Source organism: Gossypium raimondii, chromosome 7 (genome assembly GCF_025698545.1).
Source record: "Gossypium raimondii isolate GPD5lz chromosome 7, ASM2569854v1, whole genome shotgun sequence".
Lineage (NCBI taxonomy): Eukaryota > Viridiplantae > Streptophyta > Magnoliopsida > Malvales > Malvaceae > Gossypium > Gossypium raimondii.
In genome coordinates this window covers 7,256,646-7,283,509 of record NC_068571.1, presented here as the reverse complement: position 1 = coordinate 7,283,509, position 26,864 = coordinate 7,256,646, and the positions used below count along the sequence as shown (strand labels likewise).

General features: G+C 33.7%; 2 protein-coding genes across 2 annotated transcripts; both read right to left on the bottom strand.

The window, feature by feature from the left end:
- Nucleotides 1-748: 748 nt before the first annotated feature.
- LOC105764570 (zinc finger BED domain-containing protein RICESLEEPER 2-like) lies at nt 749-1,966 on the bottom strand. The gene is made up of 2 exons (XM_012583202.2): nt 1,601-1,966; nt 749-1,423 (listed from the first exon to the last, which is right to left on the bottom strand). Exons 1-2 carry the CDS (start codon nt 1,964-1,966, stop codon nt 749-751), a joined length of 1,041 nt encoding a protein of 346 aa, XP_012438656.2.
- A 13,469-nt stretch (nt 1,967-15,435) lies between these two features.
- Nucleotides 15,436-22,863, bottom strand: LOC105802931 (nuclear pore complex protein NUP133). Its single transcript, XM_012634844.2, has 8 exons — nt 22,571-22,863; nt 21,402-21,526; nt 19,485-21,308; nt 18,149-18,870; nt 17,911-18,063; nt 16,973-17,309; nt 16,535-16,602; nt 15,436-16,117 (listed from the first exon to the last, which is right to left on the bottom strand). Exons 1-8 carry the CDS (start codon nt 22,765-22,767, stop codon nt 15,566-15,568), a joined length of 3,978 nt encoding a protein of 1,325 aa, XP_012490298.1. The 5' UTR covers nt 22,768-22,863; the 3' UTR covers nt 15,436-15,565.
- Nucleotides 22,864-26,864: the final 4,001 nt, after the last annotated feature.

Below are 26,864 nucleotides of genomic sequence, written 5' to 3'. Positions count from 1 at the left end.
ATTATAAGATAACAAGAATAAGATAGTAAGCATACCCTTCAACTCACGAAAGCTCATGAATTTAGGGTAGGCTCTGATGCATTCCAAGAAAAGTCTAAACATTGAATCAATTAAATAAGTAGGAGTGATATGGTAAAAAAATTGAAACTATTAAAATAAAACAATAAATATACCATTTTCAATCTTCTCAAACTCTTGGATTTGTTCTTCAATCTTTTTGATGTCTTCTTGTGATGATGATTTTCAAATCCAATCTTGAGTACACACAATAGCTTGTGCAATTTTAGGAGTTAAAGAACTCCTATATTGATCAAGCACACGTCCCTGGGTGCTAAATGCAGATTCTGAAGCAACCTTAGAAACCAGTATAGCTAACACATCTCTGGCCATTTTTGAAAGAGTGGGAAATCTAGGGCTGTTCACTTTCCACCACAATAAAATATCAAAATCTTCAACAAATTTCTCATTAGCCTCAGCTAGATATTTATCCAACTCAGATGTTTTATCCTCACCACAAATTTTCAACGCACGTTTTTTATACAAAGCTTGCATTCGCCTTGTCATTTTTTGTTGTGGTTCACCGAGAGAAACATGTGTTGGCACACTCGATTGGCTACAAATACTATGAAGTGGAGGCTTATACTCATCAAACAATTTATACAAAGATTCCTTCAATTTTTGCATCATTTCACAATCATTTTCAGAACTAGACATTTCACTAAATGCAAATTCAAGATACTTTAGTTTTTTATCTAGGATCTAAAACACAAACAACAAACATAAGCAAATTTATCTTATCAATATCACCCCAAGACTTATCATACTTCTCTTTCATCTTGATGGCCATAACATTGAAATCAACATTACTATTTAACTGAGCATCTCGTAAAAGAATATCAATTTCAGAAAGCTCATCAAAAAAATTATTGGACATGACATATGAAGTGTCAGATATACGCAAAGTGACTTCATAAACGTGTTCCAAGAAATCCCTCAAGTTTCTAACATTATCCCAATCATCCACACTAGGCCAACCCTCTCCCCTTTCAAGTTTAGCCCTAAAGTTTGTATCTTTCTCCTCAAATCTCTCAAAAGTTCTCTCAAAGTTCTGAGCAGTGTCTAACATTAAGTAGGTCGAGTTCCACCTAGTACAAACATCAAGACAAAACATCTTCTTACACTCTATCTTTTCCACCACAACACACCCCTTAAACTTTTGTAATCTAGCTGGAGATTGTCTCACATATCTAATAGCCCCTAACACGTTCAACAAATTCACAATGTGTGCTATGCATCTCCTATGAAGATATTTACCATTTTGAACTAAACCCCCTCGAAGGTTAAATTTCTTTCTCAAATAACCAATAGCAACATCATTTGAACTTGCATTGTAAACAGTAACAGTAAACAACTTATCAATCCCCTAATTCAACAAGCATTTCTCAATCACCATCCCAATGGACTCACCCTTATGACTAGAAATTGGACAAAAGTTTAAAATCTTTTTATTCAATTTCCAATCGTTATCAATAAAGTGAGCAGTGATACACAAATAATTAACTCTTTTCAAACAAGTCCATGTGTCAGTAGTTAAGCAAACTCTAGAACAAGAACTTCTCAAAAGTTGTTTTATCTTGAACCTTTCATCTAAATACAATTGATAAACATCCCTAGTCATAGTAGTTCGTGAAGGAATATGAAACCTAGGACATGTCACAAACATAAATTTCTTAAAACCTTCACTTTCAACAAACTTCAAAGGTAATTCATCAATCACAATCATTTGTGCTACTCCTTTCCTACATGCTTCTTGATCAAATCTCCAAGTTGAAAGATTCCCTTCCCCCCTTTCAACTCCCTTTCTAGGTAAAACTAGTTGTCCTTGACTAGTGTCAACAACATTACTAGGATTTTTCTTACATGAACCAATATGATATTTCAATGACCTTGTACCATTATTTTTCATATCACAACAAAATTCCTTTTCACAATAATTACATTTAGCCTTACTTGCACCCTCACTATTAATAATCTTAGTGAAGTGAGACCAAACTTCTAACCTTTGAGGAATGGCTTTTCTTTTCCCTGTAGTCCCCTTTGTTTGGCTTGAAGATCCAACATCTGAATTTTAAGAATCTATCGAAGTAGGCGGTGTAACACTACCCTCAATAGATGTTGGTTCGGTTGACATTCTGCAAGAAAAAATTATATAATAAATTAAAATACATTTATAATATTAAACATATTTTGATGTTGATTTTTAGAAAAAAACATAGTTGAGTTGGATTATGTTAAAAATGTGAGAGATTAATATAATCTTTTGAACCGCCACAATTTGCACACTTTAAAACACAGTTAAACAGAATATTTACACATTTTAAACAACATAACATGAGCAATATATGACATTAATTAAAGCGGTAAATATACTTAAATTTTGGAATGAAATGAAATATCCTTTTCAAGTAGCATCCTTAACAATTTTTCAATAGCATAATAATGCTTACTTTGAGACACTGAAGCAACACTTTAATTTAATTTAGGACAGCATAATAATACCCAATTTAAAACATTAAACAGGAGCTTAATTTAATTTAAGATAGCATAAAAATGCTCAATTTGATAGACTAAAACACCAACTTTAATTCAATTTATGACAGCATGAAAATGCTCAATTTGAAACACTAAAACAGCAGCTTGATTCAATTTAAGACAGTATGAAAATGCTCAATTTGAAACACTCAAACAACAGTTTAATTCAATTTATGACAGCATGCAAACAGTAACAATACATAACATTAAAATCAATAAACAGCAACTCAAGGCTTTTAAACAAGGGAGTATGTCCGCTAATTGTCCAGCATTTGGTCAACATATAAACTTTATAAACAGTAGCCAAATTGTAAAAAAAAATGTCAACCAAACTTCCCTTCATTTAAAAGAGCAGTTTATGGCTTTTAAATCAATGAATTTATATGCTGAATTTTCAACAACGGCTCCCAGCCATAACTATGAGAATCATTTATTTTTCAATCAAAATATTCAATAAAAATAATTTATTTTTATTTTTTTGGTTTATTAATTATGTTTTTTTTGGACAGTTTGTAAATCTCAACCATGCAAGAAAAGAACATTGCTATTACATGAATCAATCAAAGGGTTATTACATGAAGATGAAACAGGTTCGGGTTCAGGTGCGGAGATGAAAATGAAGGAGTTCATAAATACAAATACTAGCTGATATCTATTAGGATTATGAATATCAAGCTAGTTTCATTCTTAAAATAGAATTTGCAGAAATAGAGGCTTTAGTTGGTGAAAGCACTCTTGAGCTAGTAAAAGCCTACCTCAACTCGCCGGTGATGGATGGTGACCTGGTAGATGCTAGAGTGCCGGACGGAAGGTGGTTGGCCTAGCAGAGATTTTGGGAGTTTTCAATTAGGAATTTGAAGTTGAATGTTAGGTTTTTTTTTTTCTGTCGTCTGTTCACTGTTGAGTTTAGACTTTTAGACTTTAGTTTTAGTTTTAGTTTTAGTTTTAGAATTTTATTTTTATTTATTAAATTATTTATAATTTTTATGATTGGGTTGGGTTGGATGCTTGGGTTTCGATTGGATTTAGGTGAATAGTGGGCCTATTTATATATTATAATTTTATTTATTAATTTTTCGGTTAAACCGAAAAATTCAGCTAACTGACCAGTTTCGAACCGAATTAACCATTAACTGAAAAATCAAAAAATAATTAACCGACCCTGATCGAAAAAATTTAGTTAACCGATAGATTAACCGAATTCGGTCAGTTAACTGAATTTTTTTGGTTTTACCCGAGTTTTGCACACCTCTATTTATAGGTTCGAGACCAAGGATGCGAGGCATTCGAGTGAGAAAACGAAGGATCATGAAGAGATATCCCACAAATCAACTCGTAATCTTCCAAACACCCTAAAACCCCCCATTCCTCTCATTTTTCCCAAATCCTTCACCCTAAATCCCTAAAATTCCTTCCCCTCACAATTTTCTCTCAATCACTTTTCATATTTCTTTTTCATTCTCTTTTTTTATTATTCATCTATGTTAGTTTCTTCTTTTGCAGGATTTATTCTTCCATCACTTGAGGAACACAAAACCTTTGCGAACAAACCAACTCAACCAAGGTAATCAAATCAGGTGAAGTTTTCTTTTTTAGTTTCTTGCAAGTTTTTAGGTTTTTTATTTTATTTTAAATTCCTACGTTAAGTATAAATAATTTTATTTGTTGATTAATAGCCTTGAGTTAGCTAGTGTATTGTGATTTATTGCTTGAATCGAGAGATCACAAAGATTCCTCCAAGACAACAATAATGACTTCGATCTCAATCTGCCTCAATTTTGTTATTAAAATTCGATGCCGTTAAATTTTCCCAAAAAGGAGGCCTCAGATTTCTATAAAATCATCCAGGGACGTACGTTCATCCCTGAATATGGTTTCGATCTAACCTCCTCTTTTCATTATAAAATTTGGGATGATGTTCAGTTTCACAAGTGGGATAACTTTTGCTTGCTTCCCAACCAACCTGTCGTTATACCCGTGGTGTTGGAGTTCTACTCCAATTTAAAAATCGCTACACGTGATTGGCCATACGTCAGGCGTAACCATATTAATATTTCCCCTGCTATCATTTGCGAATTCTATAGTGTGTCGTGTTACGAGGAAGGCGATCAGTCATCCCTCGATCTAAACTGTTCTACTAACATCGACACGGATGCCAATCTAAACTACCTTACAGAAGGTAGAGGTGAGTGGAAGCGCGAAGCTTCCTTGGGGCACCCTCTCTCTTTTAAACAATCAATTATGTTCCCCATTGTGAAAATTTGGATGCAATTCATATGCATGCATCTTTGCCCTGCATTGGATACTAATAATGAGAATGTGTTTAAAGCCACTCTGCTATATTCTATTTTACAGCGCAAAATAATTTATGTAGGTACATGGGTGAATTAATAAATGAAGTGTTGCATTGTGGGAGGTAAGGCTGGTATCTATTTCCCACATTTAGTAATTGACCCCTGTCACAGGTCTGATGTTGATGTTGTGTCAAACGAGCAAACTCAGTGTCCGACACACAGCATCATTGGAGATTCCTTACTCTAACAATTTCAAGAGCTTCATAGGAAACAAATTCAAGAGTATAATCAATGAGGTAATGAAAGAAATGACGTAACTCGACCTACAAAAAAGTCCAACACCGAAAAAGAAACTGAGGGTGAGCCTACACAATGGCAAGGTAGACTAGGATGTGATATATGATACAACACTCGAATGCTTGAGACAATGAAGCCATTTATAAGTGCATTCATGAAAAGTCAAGGGGCAAGAGCCATACAATGGCCTGCCAGGTCGAGTGACTCATCCGAGGGTAAACATAATGAAGAGGAAGTAGAGTCTACAAAAGGAAACAGTGAAGGTAAGGCAGCAGACGACGAGGCGTCAGGGGGTCATGAAATGACACCTTAGGATGAGACTATGGAAGATGTTGCTACATCTACATGTTTGGTGCCCAAAGGTGTCGATCCGGGAGAGTAGAGCATGCCTTTCAGACAAACGTGCGTGAAGAAAATCGCTCCTAAAGGAAGAAACATACTAAGAGTTGACGAAACTGACTCTAGGGATGACACGTCCATTGCTTAGTTACATGTCTTTGCATTTTATTTTTCTTATGCGACATGTAGACTATTAATCACTTTTTTATTTTGTTTTTGGATATTTTTATTTTTCTGTGGCATATTTGTTTTCATTTTTCCTTGTTTGTTTGTCTTATGTGTAGCGAGTACCCTGAAAGACTACATGACATAAAAAGCTTCAACAAGGAGGTGGATGTCTGAGCTAGTCTGATTCTTCGTTCTAGGGAAGAACAGTAACCTCTTATCCTTTCTTTTGAACACATTGGGGACAATATGTAGTCTAAGTGTGGGGGGTGCACATAGGTTTTATGTGTGTTTATTTTTCTTGTTTTTATGTTTATTCTTGTGTTTATTTTAGTTTTTATGCATTTTTAAAAAAAAATAAAAAATCAAAACATTATTTTCCATTTTTGTTTTAAAATTTTCCAGAAATCCAAAAATATTTATTGTTTTTTTTTATTCTTGTATGGTGCTTGGACTATAAGTAGGTATTAAGTTACTACTTGTACATATCAAATGAGTATATAGAATTGTCGTACTTGTAAATTTTAAATGATATTAGATAATTTTTCTACTCTTAATTTTAGATTGATTAGTGCACTTAGTTAATAGGGTAAAATAAACTAGAGGTAATAACCAAAATGAAAATGTATAAAATGTACCATAGGACGAATAAAGTTTACAGATCCTTGTAGATAAATAATTCGAATTACTAACTGTTCGTTTAAATAGATGAATGCTTAATAGGATTGTTGCTAATTAATTAATCCAGGAAGGACCTTAGGCATTGTTTGTATAGCCTTGAGCCTAAAGGACCAACTTTAAATTGCTACATTATCCTTAGTTCCCGAATTTGACCCTTACATTGCCCTTATTAATGAACCTCTGTGTTTGAAACCTTGAGCCAAAATTGAGTTCATAACTCAACCCGTCATAGTCCCTGAACTTGTAATGCACTATCGAATGGACACCAAGCCATGGATATCGAGGGTTAGGTAGGAACATTATGGAGGTTTGTTACAAAAGTGTACTAGAGTGATTAGTGAAGAGGGATTGAATTAGCTCATAATTGATTCTTGCTAGAAATTGTGCATAAAAGAAAAGAAAAAGATGCTCAAAACAAGAAAAATAAAATAGCATAAAATAGTCCCGAAATCATAGTGTACAAAAGTGACCCAATATCAACTACCCTCTTCCATATTGTTGAAGAAATAAGGAAGGTAAGAGAAGGAGAAATAAGGCGGTGGATGAAACGAGCACATTTGGGGGGGACCATTCTTTTAATCCATACCAACTTTAGCCTCAGAACATTACAAGCCTAAAAGACCTTTGGGACTTGAATAAGTCATCAACGCATTAATTTGTATATAACTTACATTTTTTAGAACGAACATGATCAATTCTTTTTAAATATCTATGAGCAATCCGTATAATTTATTTTGACAGATAACAATTGTACATATGTTCATTTATATTGCCTCTACATCTAATGACACTTTAACTTCTCAAAATAATAATATTTGCATTAAGAATAAGTAAATCAGCTAGATATAATTCTTAACTTGCACATGTAACAATTCTCGTACAAGTGGTGTATTGCTATGTGACCTAATTGATTACTTTAGTCCAAGAGTCATCTTTTTGCATGTTTTTTTGTTTTTGAATGAGGACAAGCAAAGACTTCAGTGTGGGGGAGTTGATATACCACAAATCGATGTAGCAAACTAGGCTTTTCTGACGCACTTAAGGAGCTTTTTCTCGAGAAAAATAATATCTTTAGCGTAGTTTTCCGTTATATTCATATTTTCAGTTAAAAACAGAAAATGTCTCGGTTTTGTCTATTTTGTGACCCAAATAGGCCAGTTGTGCCATTAAGGCCTAGCGTGTGTTTAAGTGATGTAGAGACATGTTGGAGGTAAAAAACGAGCGAGAATAGCACCAAGGAAAAGGGTATCACAATATCCACACCTCGGAATCACAATACCTCCAACAATATAGGAGAATGAAGACTCCCTTCAATGGTGTAACAACCTTAACTCATCTCTGTCACTGAATCAATGTTAAGGAGTATTACGACACATATTGTAACATTTAACAACATATAAACAATCATTTATATGAATTTAATAAACAAATATTCAAATAAAAATAACATTCATATCATAAATACATTTATGGGCCTTAAATTAAGTTGCCCTAAAAATAATTTGGGAATAATCAGGGACTAATTTGAAATAAAATAGAAAGTTTTAGAAAATTTTAAAAATAGGGGTCACAAGGCCGTGTGACACAGGGACATGGCCATGTGGCCAACTGTGTGATAGGCCGTGTAACATCTGAAATAATTTCATACAGTCGTGTCGCAGGCCGTGTAACATTCGAAATAGCCTCACACGCCTGTGTGTTAGGTCGTGTAACTACCTGGCTTGCATGCAATAAAACCTACAGGAGACACAGGGTCGTGTCGCTAGGCTATGTGTCACACACGACTAAGTCACACGCTAGTGTCTCAAGCCCTGTAGACATGAATTTCCCCAAAATCAAGTCATTTCCAACACCAAACCATGCATACACCTAAAGGAATTTTGTGCACATAATCAAGACATAAAAATCTTACCTAAACATGCATATAATGACCAATTCAATAGCCTCAAAATAATCAACCAATATGCTATTTCAAGGCACCTCACAGGCAACATCAAGCTTACCTACACATGCATATTTGTTCACATTTCCATCATCAAACACAATTCAACTTCTAACCAAACATGCTACAATTATGACCATTAACACTTTTATCACAAAACACGCAACATGTTATAGTCACAATGATACAAACTAGCAAGGCATTGAATGTACCAACATAGTTAACTTACATAATGTATACATACCAAATCACTTTCAAACCATTTTCAAACTTAATAGCCTAGTTCAAATATGAACTAAAACATGTCACAAATAACCATTTTCAAACTATCATCAACATGCCAAGTGAATCATATCAACAAGCACTTTAAAGTAATCAACATCGCATGACTTAGTAAGGTACCAATGTGTACCAAACCAATATAACTTTCCAAAGTTTACACATGCCAAAACATTATTAACACACGCACTATAATACCATTACAAATTGTCCTATACCTGTCATTTATAAACCTTATCCAAAATACTTAACAACTACCGAATTGTCCAATGGATAGTGTGATAGATCCCCCACAAACCTCCAACCGATTGAGCTTCCGATAATCTGTAAAGTAAAGGAAAATAATTACGTAAGCAATGAATTCTTAGTAAGCTCGTATAAACTTTAAACATAATATTCCATTTCAATAATGAACTTTAAAAAATTATATAAACCTTTACCAATTCCATAGGATTAATAAAGCCTATATACCACCATCAAACTCTCAAGTTAGCAAACTTGTTCATGATACATATGAAACCAACCATATATATATAAACATAACATTTAATTCATCATTGTTACCATACGATCATGTTTCAATCCATTTGCTTACTTATTGTTTCCAATACCATGAGTTTAATATAAGCCTATTCAAGCATCATCAAACTCGCATGTTAGTAGATTCATTGACAATAATATAAACTCAATTATAACATAAATAATTTTTATAGAATACATTACATAAGCATTAACCTTTTCTTATAATTATGAACCGTTCCAATAAGTCACTTACTGTCCATTCATTTTCTTACTCATTTCATTTGCATAGTACAAAGTATAAACATAAAAATCAACCATATGTTTTCCTGTCATCCACAATCTCAACCGGTGAATTGTAACATTCAATTCAAAACTCAAATATATAACAAATCCATCAAAATCATGAAACTTTACCGATATTTTCAATTCGAAGAACGACTTACGGATAAGAGCACATTGTTAGTCCAACCATAACACACTAGATGCTCATACTAGCCAATCCCTCCAAATCACACCAGATGCTCACAAGAGCTAGTCCAACCGAAACATGTCAATGTTCACAAGAGCTAGTCCCTCCGAAACACACCAAACAGAAAGTATAACACGAGAGTTTGCAAGAAATGCTGAACCTCAATTTACTTAGGTAATATGTATATACATCACTCCATAATCATCTCCACTCCAATCCCCTGTAACACACCAATCACGACTGTACGCTATCCCGCGTTCAATCCAATCTGAACATCAAATTCAGTAACATATATCAAATAATCATTCATTATCAACAATTGATTATATATATTGTACTATGTTATACTATTCAAAAATTCATATATATGTTAAATTCTAAACCGTACAAACTTACCTAGATTGAATTGTAATAGTTGTAGAAGTTCAGGGACTATTTCATAATTTTTCTTTTTCCACAAGTATATACGGGATCTTGATCTAAAATGTGAAATTTCTAAATTATTAGGTTAAATTTCACGTTCCAATCCATTTTACAATTAATACCCTTTTATTTTTGAATTTACATAATTACCCCAAACAATTTAGTCTCTTAACCCAAAAATCATCAAATTAACCATTTTCCTCAAATCAACATTATAACCGAATATCTAATGCTTCTAAACAGTCCATAAAAGACCTCATATTCACCTTTAATTCTTGAAACTTTGACATTTTAACAATTAAATCCTTAAATCAAAAACTAACAAAAATAACTTTATAAAACTATCACAAATCATAATCAAAGCTCCAAACATATAATTATCATCAAAAACAACTAAAATTCATCAATGGTAACTTCCAAAATTTTTAACAGATTCAAAAACAAAGGTACGGGCTAACTGGACCTAATTGCAACGATCTCAAAAACATAAAAATTCATCAAAAAGGGACTCAAAACTTACCCATGCAAGGTTTAAACCAGCTGAATGTTAAGCTTTTCTCCCATGGTATATTTGGCTAACCATTAAAACAAATGAAGAAGAAGATGATGTCTTTTTCTAATTAATTTGTTTTAATTTTTAGGTTAATTACCATTTTGCCATTAAAACATGTGTTCTTTTACTATTTTTACTTTCATTGCCGTCCAACTATATTAACTAAGGCTTAATTACCATATAGATCCTCCTTAATTACTAATTAAGCCATTTAATCACCTAAATGCATTAATTAACAAGTTTTACACATTTTCAATTTAGTCTTTTTAATTAATTAACTATCTAACCATTAAAATTGTTAACGAAACTTTAATACAACCTTAATAATACTCGTAAATATTTATTAAAACATTTACGACTCAGGTTTTTAGAAACTAGGTCTCAATACCTCATTTTCTAAAACTATTTGACTTTAGGATCATACCACTTGAACCTAATTATTCTTTCAAATAGTATAAATTACCAATTCAAATTTTATTTTAAAACCATAATTGACTCGTAAATATTAAATAATAACATTTACAAACTTACTCGTCGGATTTGTGGCCTCATAACCACTATTTCTAACACCACTGAAAAATGGGTTGTTACAACGGGAATATAACTTATATTAGTATATGAACCAAAATATTTCATTAGTCTAATAAAAAATAAACAAACCAATTGAAAGACTAATATGTCATCTATCAAATCCAATTGGGGAGATGTTTTGTCTTGAGCATTAGAGTGGATGACTCTTAAAAGATAGAGACATAGATGTAACTAACTAAACTTGTAGTACATTGGCCAAGACCCAAGTAGAATAGAGCCTAAATTCGTTTGCGGATTTATTCACTTGTGACATTCATAGTGTGGCATACCTAAATCATGAGTGGATGATGGACTATGTATGTGTGACTCGTATACTTTGATATAAGTAAAAGCCTAAGTGCAAATAGATAAAGGACCCGAAAGCTGGAGCGTTGGGTATATGACTTCAATAGCATGTAGCATCATTCACAATAGTAGAATTCATAGCCTAAGAAATAGGTAAACGATATCCTCTCATTAGCATTACATGATAGATGAAAACTAAATGTGGTCACTGGTCATTTGTCTTTGTGATAAATGACTTAATTACTATTTTATAATAATTGACTTTTCATGAAGGAAGATGTAGTCGTTACCATGAGATAAAATAGGATCATATTGGGAGAATAGATTTATCCCAAAGAGATTAAAGATATCCTATAAGGGTAACACACTTATGACAAGGTCATTGGACGAGTATTGATTGAGTAGCTTTCGTAATGGTATGTAATTAGGGAGAGCTCAATCACAATACTATAGTGGAATGAATTCGAGACTAAATGAGTTTATAATTAATGGGCGAAAAGATAGAACTTAATTATAAATCATGCCCTAATTATATATGTCCATTCGGTCCCTTTGCTAGCTCGTTAAAACCATAAATGAATTGCATAAAGAATCAAATGAACATAAATCGATGGAAATGATAAAGTTAAAAATATGAGCTACATTCAGAAATGAATATGTTTTTTCACGAAGTATGGAAATGACTTGAGAATTAATTTAAGTTTTTGAATTATTATTTAATCAAATAATTGAAGTTTGAAAATAAAATTAAATTAATTGGTCATTGTGAATCATTGAATATGGAAATTAAATATATGTTCTCATAAATTCTTTTACGGTAAAGTTGGTATGACTTTAACGGAATTAGAATTCGATTGAGAAATTTATTTAACTGGAAAATTAATTTATCTAATTAAATTAATTTTGTTGAGTATGACTCATATTTCAGTCAAATTGGAGAAATAATTCTCCAGTTAAACTTTGTTTATTTATGTCAATCAAACTCGATTAGTCCAAATTATATTATTATTATTTAACCTATGAATTTAGCCTATAAATAATCTTTTTACAACATTAGATAATACACTCATTAGAGATTAGAACTCATAACACTTTTAGAGAATTTTGTGTTTACGTTTTGAGGGTTCTTTATTTTCGGGGTTTTTTTTGGGTTTAGTTTTTATCTTCATCTTTTGTACTCTTTGTTCTTTTGCTATTATAGTAAAATTATCTTTGCCCGTGGTTTTTTATCTTCTTTGGAGGGGTTTTTTCGTGTTCAATTTGTGTGTTCAATTTCTCAATTTCTTCCGCTATATTTTACTTGTTCGTTGCTTAATCGGGTCGATCCCCAACAAATTTAATAAATAATATTTATTTTGAGAAATAGAAAAGCATTTATTAGGTTGGACTAAATTATAAAGTGTTGACTTAAAAGTCAAGAAAGCACATATAATTGGACCTAATACAAGAGAGACCCAAAAAATCCTCACAATACAGATGAAAGGCGACAACCCTAGTATATTTAACTAGGTTGTGTCGCCCCCCTCTCCTTGTTAAACTAGGAGACTAGTTTTTCTAACAAATAAGTATTATTTGTGTTCTACTAATTAAACCAAGATTCTTATATCTCTCCCTATAAATAAATGGTACTAAAAGAGCACAAAACTTTGAGATATTGTTATTCTGCCCAAAAATAGTGAGAATTTATTTGTAAGTATAAATTCTATTTTCTAGGAATAACAATTCTATTGGTTTCTATTGAGAGAAAATTACTTTCCTACTAAAAGTAAGAAATTATTTCTAGTTTTGTGTTTGATTCGTGATTGTTCGGGGCCACACTCGAAGTGATTCGTAGTACGAGAATAGTAGGGAAGGTTGTTCGATTGAAAGTCAAGAATGTCTGGGATCTGTCTCGCACAAAGAATAGGTATTTTTTGAGAAAATTTTATTGCCATAAATATAACAAACCGACTCAATTTTCAAAATTTTAATTTTTCGATATGACAGAGAATCGTTTTTAGACCAAAATTTTCCAACATAGACAAGGGAGCTCATGAGGAAGATGGGTCCCATTCAAGCCACAGTAGGGGCCGTCATTTTGTTAAGGTTCAAAGGGATAGTGCTGGTAGCTTTAAGCCATCTGAGAATGGAAAGAAGAATAGGGCTCGACTGGGTGAGCACAATGAAGATGGAAAGGGAGGTTCTTATGGGCATAAGGTAGAGGGTGGACTGGCTGACAACTTAGTGGTGGCTGTTAAGCAACCCTGCCAGGATCAATGAGGTTCTTCTATTGGAACTATCGTGGGCTTAGAACCCAAAGGCAATTCAGAAACTGCAATGGATGGTTGTTACACAAGACCCTAATATTGTATTCCTCTATGAGACTCAATTGTGTGCTTGAGTTTGATGACATTCGATTAGGGTGCAATATGTATGATTATTTTGTGGTGGATTTGAATAATCGAGGGTTGGCTATGCTTTGGAAAAAGGATTATCATTTTAGTTTGCAAAGTTTTTCAGGAACCATATTGACATGCTTGTTCTAGTTAATGGTGTGTCAAATATACGGATTACTAGGATCTATGGCCATCTGAAAGGGGGTAGGCGGGAGGAAACGTGGCAATTGTTGAGAGAGATTGGTGGTCGATCAACTTTGCCATGGCTTGTAAGGTGACTTCAATGAGTTTGTGGCCGATTATGAAAAAATATGGTGGTCGTTGTAAGCCTCAAGTGGCTATGGAAGCATTTAGGGAGGCCCTAGATGAGGTTGGGCTAGTTGATATTAAGTTGGATCAAGGGTGATTCACATGATCAAATAATAGAGAGAGGGTCAGGCTGATCAAGGAACATTTGGATCATTTTGTGGCCTTGGTTGCATGGTTGGGGCAACATTTGCTAGTCTAGGTTAAGGTTGTTCGGGCAAGTGAATTAGATCATAGTGCTATCTATTTGGATACGATGGGGGGGAGGACTAAGGCAGGTGTGGGGAATCCAAGGCTGTATTTTTTGTAAGAGGCTTGCTAGGCAGGTGATGAGGATTGTAGGGTTGGGCGGTTTTAGATAAGCTCGACGAGGCCAAGCTTGGTTGGGTGTGTGGCAACAACGGCGGTATAATATGAGTAGGAGTTGGATGAGGCGATTGGCCTCATGTGGACCGATTGATGGATGCATCGAATACGTTTGAGAAAGTCGTTACATTGCGTTGCCCTCGTTCTTAGCTTGGTAAGCTTTATGATGAGGTCTATTGGCGTCAACAGTTTAGAATTGTTTAGTTGAAGGGGATCAAAACACACGTTTTCTTTTCCATACTCGTGCTTCACGAAGCGTAAAAATTTTATTGTGTTTTTGGAGGATGGGTTGAGGAATAGGGTAGAGGATATTAATGGTATTCAGGGTGTGGCTATGGAATATTTTGTGAACCTGTTCCGGTCGGATATTTAAGGTAAGGCGGATCGGTTGTTGGATGCTACTAAGCCATCTGTTACTGGACCAATGAATGGAGGTTTGTGTGCCCCTTTCACGGCTGAGGTAGTCAGCTTTTAAGCAGATGGATCCGAATAAGGCACCGGGCATTGATGGTCTTCCAGGTTTGTTTTATCAACATTTTTTGTCGGCACTAAGTCGTGATACTGTGAATTTATGTTTAAACATGTTCTAAAAAGAAGGATCCGATTACTATGGATGATTATACAATGATTGTTTTTACTGATAAATGTTGTATTCAATTATTCATGGCATATAATATAGTCAGAAAAATAGGGAAACTCTCTCGTCCATTTGATTTTTAACATAAAAAACAAATTTAATTTTCTATTTTGTTACAGATGTCTTTGGCGACTAAAAGAATATAAACTACTAACACTATCGCTGAAAAAGAGATCTTAAAACACCTGCTAAGGGTCAAGCGAAAAATAATTTTTTAAAATTAAAAAAATTAGTTTTTAAGTGGATAATTATCTCCAAGCTCACATGTTGATGCCTTGATCTTCTGTTTTTTTTTTTTTTTCTGAAAAAAGGAAAAATCTTGTAAATGCATGCTTGGGGTATGCATTTAATAAGACCCCCAAAATAAGATATGAAATTATACAAATACCACTAATGAAAAAGGCAATCTCAAGAATGTAATCAGTATAATCAGTATTAGCCCTAATCTGTCAAACCATTGGGGAAAGGCTCTCTTCTAATTTAACATCGTCCCCTTGTACACATCCTAGCATTAGGGCAGTAAGCATTAGCTTACCTGCATATGGGAAATCCCTATGTTGCATCAATATTGCCTCAACGGATGATCGTGCGTCTTTCAAACCAGCTACTTCTACGTTTTCTTGTCTCAATGGCAGCACTTCACCGAATCCGTCTTCAATGGTTTCTGCTTTCGGACCATAACACCTGTTTGAAGCCTTGAAAAGGATAGTTCGGCTAAGTTGTTGCAAAGTTTCCTCGTCGCTCCAACCTTCAGATACTGATGCTTGATATAGCTCGCTCCAAGGGTCTTGATCGGCAGCCTTCTTCCAGCACTCCTCCAAAAGGTTCCTATGGCTCTTGCGAAATGATGAGCTAGTCCATGCAAATACATCAAAAACCTGCAAAGCTAGCTCTTTGCTTCCACTTTCGAGACACAGCTCTATGAGCTCCTCAGGATGAAGGAGCTTCTTTTCAACATGTTGGTTCGTGTCATCCATAGGTAGAACTTCCATAATTTCTTCCTGCAGAAGATGACAAAAAAATACGGACTTGACTATAAATGGATAAAGCAGATTAATATATTTCCATGCACTGGTGCTATTCATTACATTATTATATCGAGTGCCTAGAAGGCTTCAAAAAGCAATCAGTAATATTGAATTTTAATGCTCAGCTCAAACTGCTTGTGAGATAGATTCAGTTTACAATATTTTTATAATGTAATATATACAAGTAAATTATTAATCAAATTTCTATCCCAAGCTTGAGCTTTTAAAAAGCTTGATTCAGCTCAGCTTGATTACACCCCATTTCAGACGGTTCATAACAGCTAATATGAATCAATATAGGTTGTGATATGATAAAACCATGTATTAATGAGAAACAACAGTGTTTCAGATAAACGCATAAAAAGAAAAATCTCATTGAATGCAACAAACCTGCAATCTCAAAATCTTCAAATCAGCTTCTATTCTTTTCGCTTTTATCTGAGAGTCAGCATCTTTACCTAATTGTTAAGAGAAAGAAGAAAAAAGGATAAGTGGGAAATGGAAATGGGGTTTTATAGGCCTATTAGTAAGAGATTTTTAAAATTATGTTTTCAACTTTTAAAAACTGGAACATGATCAAAAAAGGCAAGGATGGAGGAAAGAAAAAGTACATTTACCAATGATATCAGTTCATATAATCCCTCCATGGAATCCCCTTATTTTCCCTTTTCAACCATAATTTTCTTTCAAGATTTCTCCTCTACTAACTAAGCAGTATTTTATGATAAAAAAAGATGGAATTTTCCCATGAAACAAAGAATAAAATCAATATAAAATACGAACTAGTATGCAATCAAGTAATAAATGAGAAATGAGAAAACAGATTACCTGCAAAGGCAGCAATCTTGGAGAGGTTCAAAAGTCGCCGCCTGTCAGTCAATGTTGGTACTGGATTTGTGTGGTCAGAATCGATCTCCTCTTCAGTGATTGAAATAGAGCCCTCATCTTGAGAAAGAGCCACAACATGAAGAGTTTCTGAAGCTGCTGAAAACCGATGAAGGAATACTTCATGAAGCCATAGGAGATCCTGGTAATGATTTAAGAAAATAGATAGCTCTTCCTGGAATTCCTCCCCAAGCCTTAGTAGCTTAGAGTATTGCTTCTTTCCATACAGCTGTTTAAACACAAAGTAACTGAATCCACATCTAGGTCCCATGCTCTCATGCTGCATAATACACAATCTAAAGTTATTCTAGAAAGCAGTGAGACAACAAGGGAATGAAGGAGAAAGAGAATAATATAAATTCAGATAGAAAAGGAGTAAGGAGAAGAGAATTTAAGGAAATTTTTGAGAAAAAAGGAAAGAGTGGAGAGAAGATAAGAAAACCACCGGGAAGAGACATCTTAACACTTGAAACTCAATCTTCACTCAAAGATATCTCAATAATTAAAAGCAACTCGAAACAGAAGTAACATAGGTACTGATAGGCCGTATCCTAAACCAAATGCCCTAATAATCCCATAAATGCCTAAAAATAACACTTGAACATGCAACAATTTAAAATTAAGTATACAGTGAATATGTTTGCAAACTCTTGCAGGACGAAAATCAAAACATAACTTCTTTGTTCCATTTGTTATGGCAACTTTAAGAAAGCATGGCTTAGGGAACCGTTGATAGATTTGTCCAAATGTTGCAAATAGTGCAGGGACAGTGAGAGAGCATGCAATTTCATACCTAAGGGTTGGGGGAGCATAGCAGATGTTCAAGAAAATCAATGAACCTAAACAAGAAAAATGTGTCGAAGTAAATACTCAAATCATACCATAAGATTTTTGAGCAACCCTGAATCATTGAGATCACAACATATGTTCCACATGGTCTGATAGCCTTCATGTCGTTTTGCTATTGACAGCAAGCTTGAAGACAGATTTTTAAGGATTTCTTCTTTATTCTCTCCTGTGTTATCAGTTAAGTCCTGCAAGAAATAAACAATTCAAGGATGCATGCAAATGAACAACCAGGAAGAAATGAATACAATACTGGGCAGAAAAAGGATTCACCTGATGACCAGCTTCTACAAAACCTTTAACTTGTTGATAAAGGGAATCAAGAATTGCATCCCTTCTACTCCAGTACTCATTCAGAAGACCTTTGTGCTCTTCTCCTCGCTCAACTTTAGCATTTATAGCACCACTAGACGCCTCAAGAAGAACTTCAGCCAATGCTTCCAGATGAGAATATAGTTCTGATTTTGCTGACATATCAATTTCAGATGTTTCTTTTAACAGCTGAAGCATGAAAGACGCAATACTCCACAGCCCGTTACGCACCACTGGTTGACAATACCAAGGCGTTAAACCCTCTGGTGGTGGATACCATAGGTGATTCTCATTCTTGTAGTCCATGGCAGCGCGAAATATAGTAACACATGAATTTGAGAGTTCGCAAGCTCTATGGATCTGAAATCCATCTGGTTGCTCCATGCTGATTATATATTCTAGATGTCTTTCTAAGCAATAAAATACTTGTTCGAGATCAGAGACCTTACTATAGAACACTTCAGCATTATCTCTGTCCATCAGAAGGACAGTATTTCGCCTGGCCCTCTCCCCTACTAACTGAATCAGATCCCAAAGAGCACCTGAAACTTGATTTTCAAAACTTGAATGAGTGGAGCCAACTCCAGTTGAACGGTTTTGGTTAATTGCATTCTGTAGCTCCCTGAGTTGAATAATTGCAGAGAGCTTTTCACCATGTTCTAAGATGATTTGCAAAGAATGTCCTGCCAAACAAGTAACAAATTAGGCATGATTTTTCCCTTTTGCCTGTTGTTTGATTAGAAGGCAAGAGAGACCAGAAATAAATTATTCCCCTTTAGTAGTAAGACATAGTTTCCCTAGATCTGTACTAAATACGAAGAAGAGGGAAGAAATTGCAGTCAAATATAGCATCAAGAATAAAAACCTGCCCACAAGGTTCACTCCTGAGAATATCTGGCAATGGAAACAATATTTGATTTTAGCCACAGAAAGATCTAAGATGCTAATCAAATATCAAAATATGACCACTGGGAAATGCTAAGAATCTAAACTGCAGCCAAAAGTTCAACGTAACCTCCACACTTATAACAATTAAACATAAAGTCACCTCTGCAACTTGTCTACATATTGTAACATGAAATGCTCAGTCAAGTCCTAAGAGTTATCAGTCAACATCTGTGCTAAGTAACAGTTCAAAAAGCAACTGAAGGCAGATTACTGGTCATGGTCTATGTTAAATGTACCATGATGGAGACTACATACTGTTTTATGCAATCAAACTCTAAGAAAAAAAAAAGGAAAATGAAGAAAATGAAATGCAGTAGCAAAAGCTATGGCAACAAGTAGCAGATCATACTCTGTCCAGAACATAACTCCTCATGGCACTTGGATAAAGCAAGAAACTGGAGAAATTTGTTATGCTTCTGCTGCTTATCCATGAGCTGAGTCGATATAATACCCATAGCAACAATTTCAGCACCTCTAGTAGTTGTCCAGTGTTTAGCTAAGGTGTCAACGATTGATTTGCTTGTCCGTACAAAGACATTAGTTTCTCCACCCCTTTCAAATGCCCCAGAACTCTTAAGTTTTTCTAGTGATCCATCAACCTTCCCAGTTATCAGAAACTCATGGAAAAATTGACATAGCAAAGCTTCTGATTCTTCATCTTGGGCAGTTCTGCGTGTAATACCAGTCAAACCAGTTGCTTGTCTACCACCAGCATCCCATGCATCTGAACTAGCCCTTCTAGGAGCAATATTGTTTGCAAACATAAGGTTCCTTCTCTCTTCTTGTGCAGAGCCTTCATTCGAGCTCCCTTTGCGTGACAAGCTCCGCTCAGGGGGTTCAACCCCACCAAGTACAACAGCCTTTTCTGGTATTGCCCATATCCCTGCTTTCTCGGTAAGCACAACCCATGCGCCATCTTCCCCATCATCAGTAGGAGGAAGAACCGAAGCATCAAGAACTTTCCCAGCATCATGAGGCAAATCAAATTGATAGAGTCGAGTAGAATTTCTGTGATAATGGGAGACTGTTGCAGTTCCTTCACCAGAAAGTACGATTGTTGATCCTGCGGGCTTGCCCCCTACTCGAAGTCTCATGGAGAATAAGAAGTCCTCATCCTCTACCCTGGCTTTTGGTATTATCACTTGGATTGGAGCCTTTTTCTCTAAAACTCTTTCATGTAAATCAGAGGAGATGTTCACTTCAGACATATATTGCATGGTCAGAAGAGAATATTGAGTGTAACTTGAGCTGCTAACCCGATCCTTGCAGAAGGTGGCAACAAGAACAGTAATAACTTTACCATGATCATCCACCTGCAGGTCTAGAGGCCAGATTCGTTTTTGTCCAGCCAGATCCTTCTTAATTCCCAAATCACCATCATTACCCACAATTTCCTGAGACCAAAGCTTTGACACCTCTAAATCAGGAAAGAGCTTGATGTTGAAACACTGTATTTCATGATCTGTCAGCAGAAAAAATTGGCGGTTGCAGTCTGAAACAGAAAAGTATGGAAGACGCCATATCATTGACCTCGGATATCCCTTGCTCCCAACAAGTTGACCAACACCAGTGCCTTGGGATGATAAACTTTGTATGTTCTGGTGTACTTTATTTACTTGAATACCATTCGGGCTGCAGTAAAATTGATAAAGTTCACCACTAGAACAACATGCAAGGGCAACACAGGCATTTTGGGTACCAGGAATTGCAGAAGCAATCAAAGAGTTGAAAGAACTTGAGCCAGTAAAATTTGTTGCATGCCTGTTTGGGGTGGCATTGCTGTCAATACATGAAGAAGTTACCAATAATTCATCAGAAGATGAACAAATGGTAACAGGAGCAGCTCCCACATCAGCAAAGATATCAGACCAGTATAAAACAGCTCGAGTTTTCTGGTTACACAAAACAATACCAGCAGAATAGCAATGGTTTGCAGCTCTATTTGTTACTTTCAAGGTGCTATCCCAATTGACAACAGAAAGCAACCAATTATTGCGGAGATAGGAATTTCTGCCAAGATCTGCATTTCCTAAAACATCAGAAGGAAGTTCAAGAGTAACACATTTCTTTGGAGCTGTGAATGACAAATAACTCCAGATAAAAATTTTGTTCCCGTATATAATCCATGATAGGCATGTTCCCTTATCCATTCCGCCTGATATACAAAAATCAGCTGGAACAGATCACAAAGAAGCAACAAATTAGTTTTTCTAAAGGAACTGCATAGATCTGCACATGGTTGATGATAGGAACCAGCAATACTAACCAGGAACACGCCTCTGCAAAAAGCTGGTCTGTTCATCATGAACAACTTGTGGAAACTCTCCAACAAAAACTGGCTTAATCGGATCCACCCCATCCCCTTTATCATTCTTGTTTGCTGGAGGAATTCTGGGTACAATTGCGCACAAAATGTTAAATATATTACTATTTACTAACCAGGAGTTTAAGCCACACACAGACACAGTAAGGAAGTGAATCCATAGACTCTGGAGATCTATAAAAAGGATTATGAGGCAGATACTTGCAGGAGCTATACTAAGGCATAGAGCTCCTTTCCTTTTTCCAGATTTCGATTTTTCTTTTTTTTTTAGGAAGGAGTTTTTTATAGGTCAATTGAGGTTTTTATCTGGTAACTTCGAAATTAAGCAGTGGTCCTATATAACTTTCTAGTTATTTTTTAGGTTGATTCAGTTAATAACAGGTTAAATTTCAGAATTGTTTCTCTTTAAGTTTGAATTTTTCTAGACTAAACTAACTCTAACGGGTTAGGCATTCTTTTGCTCAAATCCCCTACTCATCTAGCCACATGTTCTTTCCTCTACTGCTTTTTCATTAGTTTCAACAATAATCCCAATCAGACCTATACGTGGTATAAATTATAGTATCAGTTTGCCGTTTAAGCCATCAAGCAGCAAAACTAAAGTATGTTTAACCAACAACTCATAGCAGGTTGAAACATTATTTTAAGAGTACTAGACATTTTCAATAAAACACATGGAAGCAAGGCCAATCACCAGCCAGTATTCTCTTTCTTTTTCAGTATAAGGCTCAAACTTCCTAGGATTACAAAGCAAGATTACAATTTTCATGCCATGCTCGCATCCATAAGACATCACCACCCACAAGAAGCAATAACCTTAACCGTGAAACAAATTCTATCCTCTACTCTTAAGACTGTCCAGCATTAGATTCTTCTTTTCTTAACACTCAACAATTCACTTACCATCTTTGCTTGCCACATTCCCACATTTCTTCATCTTAATTCAAGAAGCCTAATTTCAAAACATTACTCACACGAGAATCCCTTTTTTGAAGCAAAAATGCAAAAGACAAAATTACGATCCCAAAATTCAAATTCAACACCAACTATCTCAAAATCGTAAGGCTCTTGCTCAATCAATAAAGCCTCAAAATGGAAAGTGGAAATAGTACCTGGCAAGAACAGACAAGCGAGGAGCCCAAGGAGCGGGAGTGCCGGTACTTGGGCGATCTGGAATCGAAGCTTGGTGCGCTGGTTTATTGTTCTCTGTAAGTGGAGTTGATGGAGAATCTGGTGCCCTTAGATTTGCCCCTACATTTCTCTCCTTCTGCGAGCTTAATTTGCTTCGCTTCAATCCTGGGGAGAACATTTTCTCTGTTTTCTTCCACTGTTTTAGTTCTGCTTTTTCCTTTAATGGAGAGGTTTAATTTAGGGTTTATGAGGGTTTTTCCCCCGGTAATTTTGAATTGCCTTCAGGGACTAGGTCACTAGAGGGAGGAGTGATCGCATGAGGTCTGCTTCATTGTGTTATGATTCATGGGTTTGATTTGAACCGTCCGATCCATAACCATCCCTTCCTTTGCCACGTCAAATGTCAAACCAACTCTTTATTGTCTAGCTTTAATTATCATAGGCATTTGAAATCTCTAATTTTATCGGCGTTCTAAAATGGTTTAATATGGAATAGCAAAATTCGAATCCCATATCAAATTCATCTGTTTTGAATAGAGCCTTTTTTTTTTTTTTGAAAGTAGCTATTAATTTATCATGTAATAATGTAATATAGAAAAAAAAATTATATATTTTATGTGGCAAATTTAGGGACTTCTAAAATAGAAAAAAAAAATTTAAGACTCTTCAAATTTTAAATTTATAATAATAAAATTATACTTTAACCCTTTCAAAAATGATAAAATTTTAATTTAATTCTTTAAAATAGTAAAGTCGTATTTTTACTAGCATAAAAGAATATAATTTAATTTCTACCCTCAAAAGTTTTCTGGCTTGCCCCTGACCGTTGATGCTTAGGTCGTAGTAATGTTGCCGGAAAATAATCACAGGTGATTCGGATTTTGAGAAATGGTTAAATTTTTCATATGATCCCTGTGCTTGTCTAAAATTAAAAAGTTTAATCCTTATACTTTTAAATAGTTTTAAAGAACAGACCCGTAAAGTAATGTGGAATTAAGTGCCTTTTGGACCATTTTATGATGAAATTAGTTTAAAAATTAAAAATTAAAAAAATTAATTAATTAACCTAGCATTGCATGAATATGTAATAATTATGAAATTAGTTTTCTAGTGCTTGATGATCTTTAATTGATAGTGTTGTGCCCTCCTTTATTATCCAGTAAAAATTATTTATTAGTAATTTAGGAATGCTAAATTAAGTAAACTCTGAATCTCGTGTGTTGGCATGATGGTTAAAGTATTTACTGTCTCAAGTGTGGTCTCAATTTAAGTTTTGCTAGTCATGTTACTATTAGAGTTTTATTCTCATCTTATAATTCATAAAAAAAAAAATAGAAAGAAAATTTATCTAGCTCAAATGGAGTTTCCCATTGCCACAAGTGTTTGCTTGTAGATGAGGAATAATACTAGGTGGAGGAGACGATATGTCCGAAATAACCCGCATACCTATTATCCTCTCTGAAAATATGTTTAACTTAATTGCATCAGTGAATTCAATTCAACAATCAGTTGCAAATGTTAAAATTTAAATTGAAACAAAAATTAACAATTTATTTATTCATAACATTAATAGAAGAAACTAAAAAAAAAACTTTATAATAAATCAAAGTCCCGATATAAGAAAAAAAAGTGCTGCAAATGTTGGGATTTAAATTTTCACATTTAATATCACTCTTTAATCTATACATGTCGAGTTGAGTGATAAAAAATTCGATATCCTTTAAATAATATTTTAAGTTGAAGTCTGATTCTAATAAAAGTTGCCTTCAAACAAAAGTGAAATGAAATATGGTGATGGCATGAATGAAACACGTAGTAGATGGGGTTGTTTTAAATCATAAGATTAGATATTTCAAAGATTTGTTAATTAAAATATCTTATATACATTACGTATTAAACATATACAAACATACTATTTAATATATAAATAAATTGAATTAGGAGAGAAGCAAAGCGATTGTAGCTAACCTTTCCAGACGTTATGTGCGCTTCACTTCAGGGGTAGCTAACGGGGGGCTGGCAGTGCCTGTCCCCTAAAATAAAATAAAAAATATTTAAGTCTTATAAAATTTTAAATTAATAAATATAAAATTATATTTTGATGTCTTTAAAAATATAAATTTTTATTTAATCTTTTAAATTTTATAAAAGTATAGATTCCTAAAATGATGAAATTATAATTTTATTATCGTAAAATTTACAATTTAATTTCGACCCTTAAAATATAAAATTTTGCTTCCCGTTGCTTCACTTGCTTAATTTCATCACAATTTCTTTGATATATAATAAAAAATTAATGGTGTGTTTAGTTTGGTAAAATAGAAATTGTCTTGAAAATTTAAAAATATTAAAAAACATATTTAGTTAAACAATTAAAATTGATTTTTAAAAAAGAAAAATAAGTGAAAATAGAAAACAAAAAAGTTGAAAAGCTTTGTATTTCTTTTTTAAGAAAAACAGAAATTTTAATGTTTAAAGTCCATATATAACAGAGGCATAGCCGACGGGGGCAGGGCGTTGGCCCCTAAAATAGGTAAAATTTTCATTTAGGTTGTTTAAAATTTTTTAAATTAATAAAGGTAAAGTTACACTTTGGCCTTTTCTAAAAATTATCAAAATTTAATTTAATGCTTTAAAAATTATAAAGATATAGATTATTTAAATGATGAAATTGTATTTTTATCGTAAAAACTAAAATTTAATTTCAGCCCTCTAAAATAATTTCTACCTTCGCCCCTGATATTTTACGCTTAAATATTTTTTGAAATTTTATCTTTAAATATTTACTTGACTTTATATATGCTCTTTTGCATAAAATACAAACAAACAAACTACAAACTGGGTCAAATTCTTAAAAATATCAAATTAAAAGCAGATGTGCGGTCAGATCTGAACTGCTGGGCGTTTGCACACCTAAGTAACGGTCCAACATTCTAGCTGAGTCCATGTAACAAAGACCCGTGAGGTATGGTTCTGTAATATTTTCAGGATTGAGCCAGTTGGCTCCTTTGGGCTCTTTAGACTTCCAGCAAACTGTTCCCTTTCCCATTAACTATTTCTGGTGTGATTTTCAGCTCATGTTTCATGTTCAATTAATTATTTATTTGATTTAAATAGTAGAAATTTAAAAGTTAAAATATATTCTAAATTTTTACATTTTTAAATTTAAATTTAAATTTTTATTTTTATTTTGATAATTTAATACATTTACTTTTCATTTTTAAAAATTAAATTTTATTTTTACCATCGTTTAAATTTTTATATTAAATTTATTGATTTGACATTTTAAAATTTAAAAAACAATTCATTCAGTAATCATTTAATAAAATATTATGTTAAATATGCTTATGTGGATTTTTTTCTTAAAAATACTCATTTCAACTCATTATGGTAAAATACAAACTTTTGTTGGAATAACGATCTCATAAAAAATTGATGTAAACATTTTAATCGAAATAGTTAGCATCCGTAATTATTTCAAGTTAAAATGATGACGTGAATTCTCTTAAAAAACTATTCTAACACACAAAAATAAAATTATAACAAATTAAAATATAATTATTAAATTCTAAATTTAAATATAATATAGCAAAAGAATCATAACCATAATTTGACTTCAAAAAACCGTTACCTTTATTGAATCAAAATAGTAGAAATCGAAAATTGCAAAAGATCTTATGAAACTAAAACTGTATTCAAAATGGCTCGAAACCATGAGAAAAATTACCTTCTCCTCTGTAACTGAAAATATGTAAGAAATAAGTTTGTGCTTCTCTCTCGAGACTTGAGAGAACGAACTTCTTGATTGCCTTACTAATAGAAAAAACATATATGGAAAACGTGAAGGAAAAAAGACCTGAAATTAAACGATAAATTTCAGTTTCCTGAGAAAATAAAAAAGAATTCTATCCTCATTTTTTTTCTATACTATTTTTGGTAGAAGAAAAGAAATCGTATGATTTTATAAAATCTGGAGAAAGTAAAAGACCAAATGAAGGAAAATGAGAGAAGATTTTAGAAAAATCTTTCTACTATTTCTAAGTTTTTGATGAGCAGAGATTGAAATGTTAAAGGGAGAAGGTGATTTTTCTCATGATTTACAGCCATTTTAAATACAGTATCATCTTTATTGAATCAAAATATTAGAAAAAACCCAAAAAATTCAATTAATTGATGAAACACTGAATTTGATTTTTGCTATTTTGATTTAATAAAAATGATAATAGTTTTTTAGCCAAATGAAAAAATTAAAATAAAAAGGAGACCAACGGTTTT

Coding starts and splice junctions, on each gene's coding strand:
- LOC105764570 (XM_012583202.2), bottom strand. CDS start 1,966: ATGAAAAATAATGGTACAAGGTCATTGAAATATCATATTGGTTCATGT. Junction 1,424..1,600: donor TGAGAAGTTCTTGTTCTAGA/GTTTGCTTAACT, acceptor TTGTTGAATTAG/GGGATTGATAAGTTGTTTAC.
- LOC105802931 (XM_012634844.2), bottom strand. CDS start 22,767: ATGTTCTCCCCAGGATTGAAGCGAAGCAAATTAAGCTCGCAGAAGGAG. Junction 21,309..21,401: donor TTTGCAGAGGCGTGTTCCTG/GTTAGTATTGCT, acceptor GATCTGTTCCAG/CTGATTTTTGTATATCAGGC. Junction 18,064..18,148: donor TTGTAGAAGCTGGTCATCAG/GTGAATCCTTTT, acceptor TATTTCTTGCAG/GACTTAACTGATAACACAGG.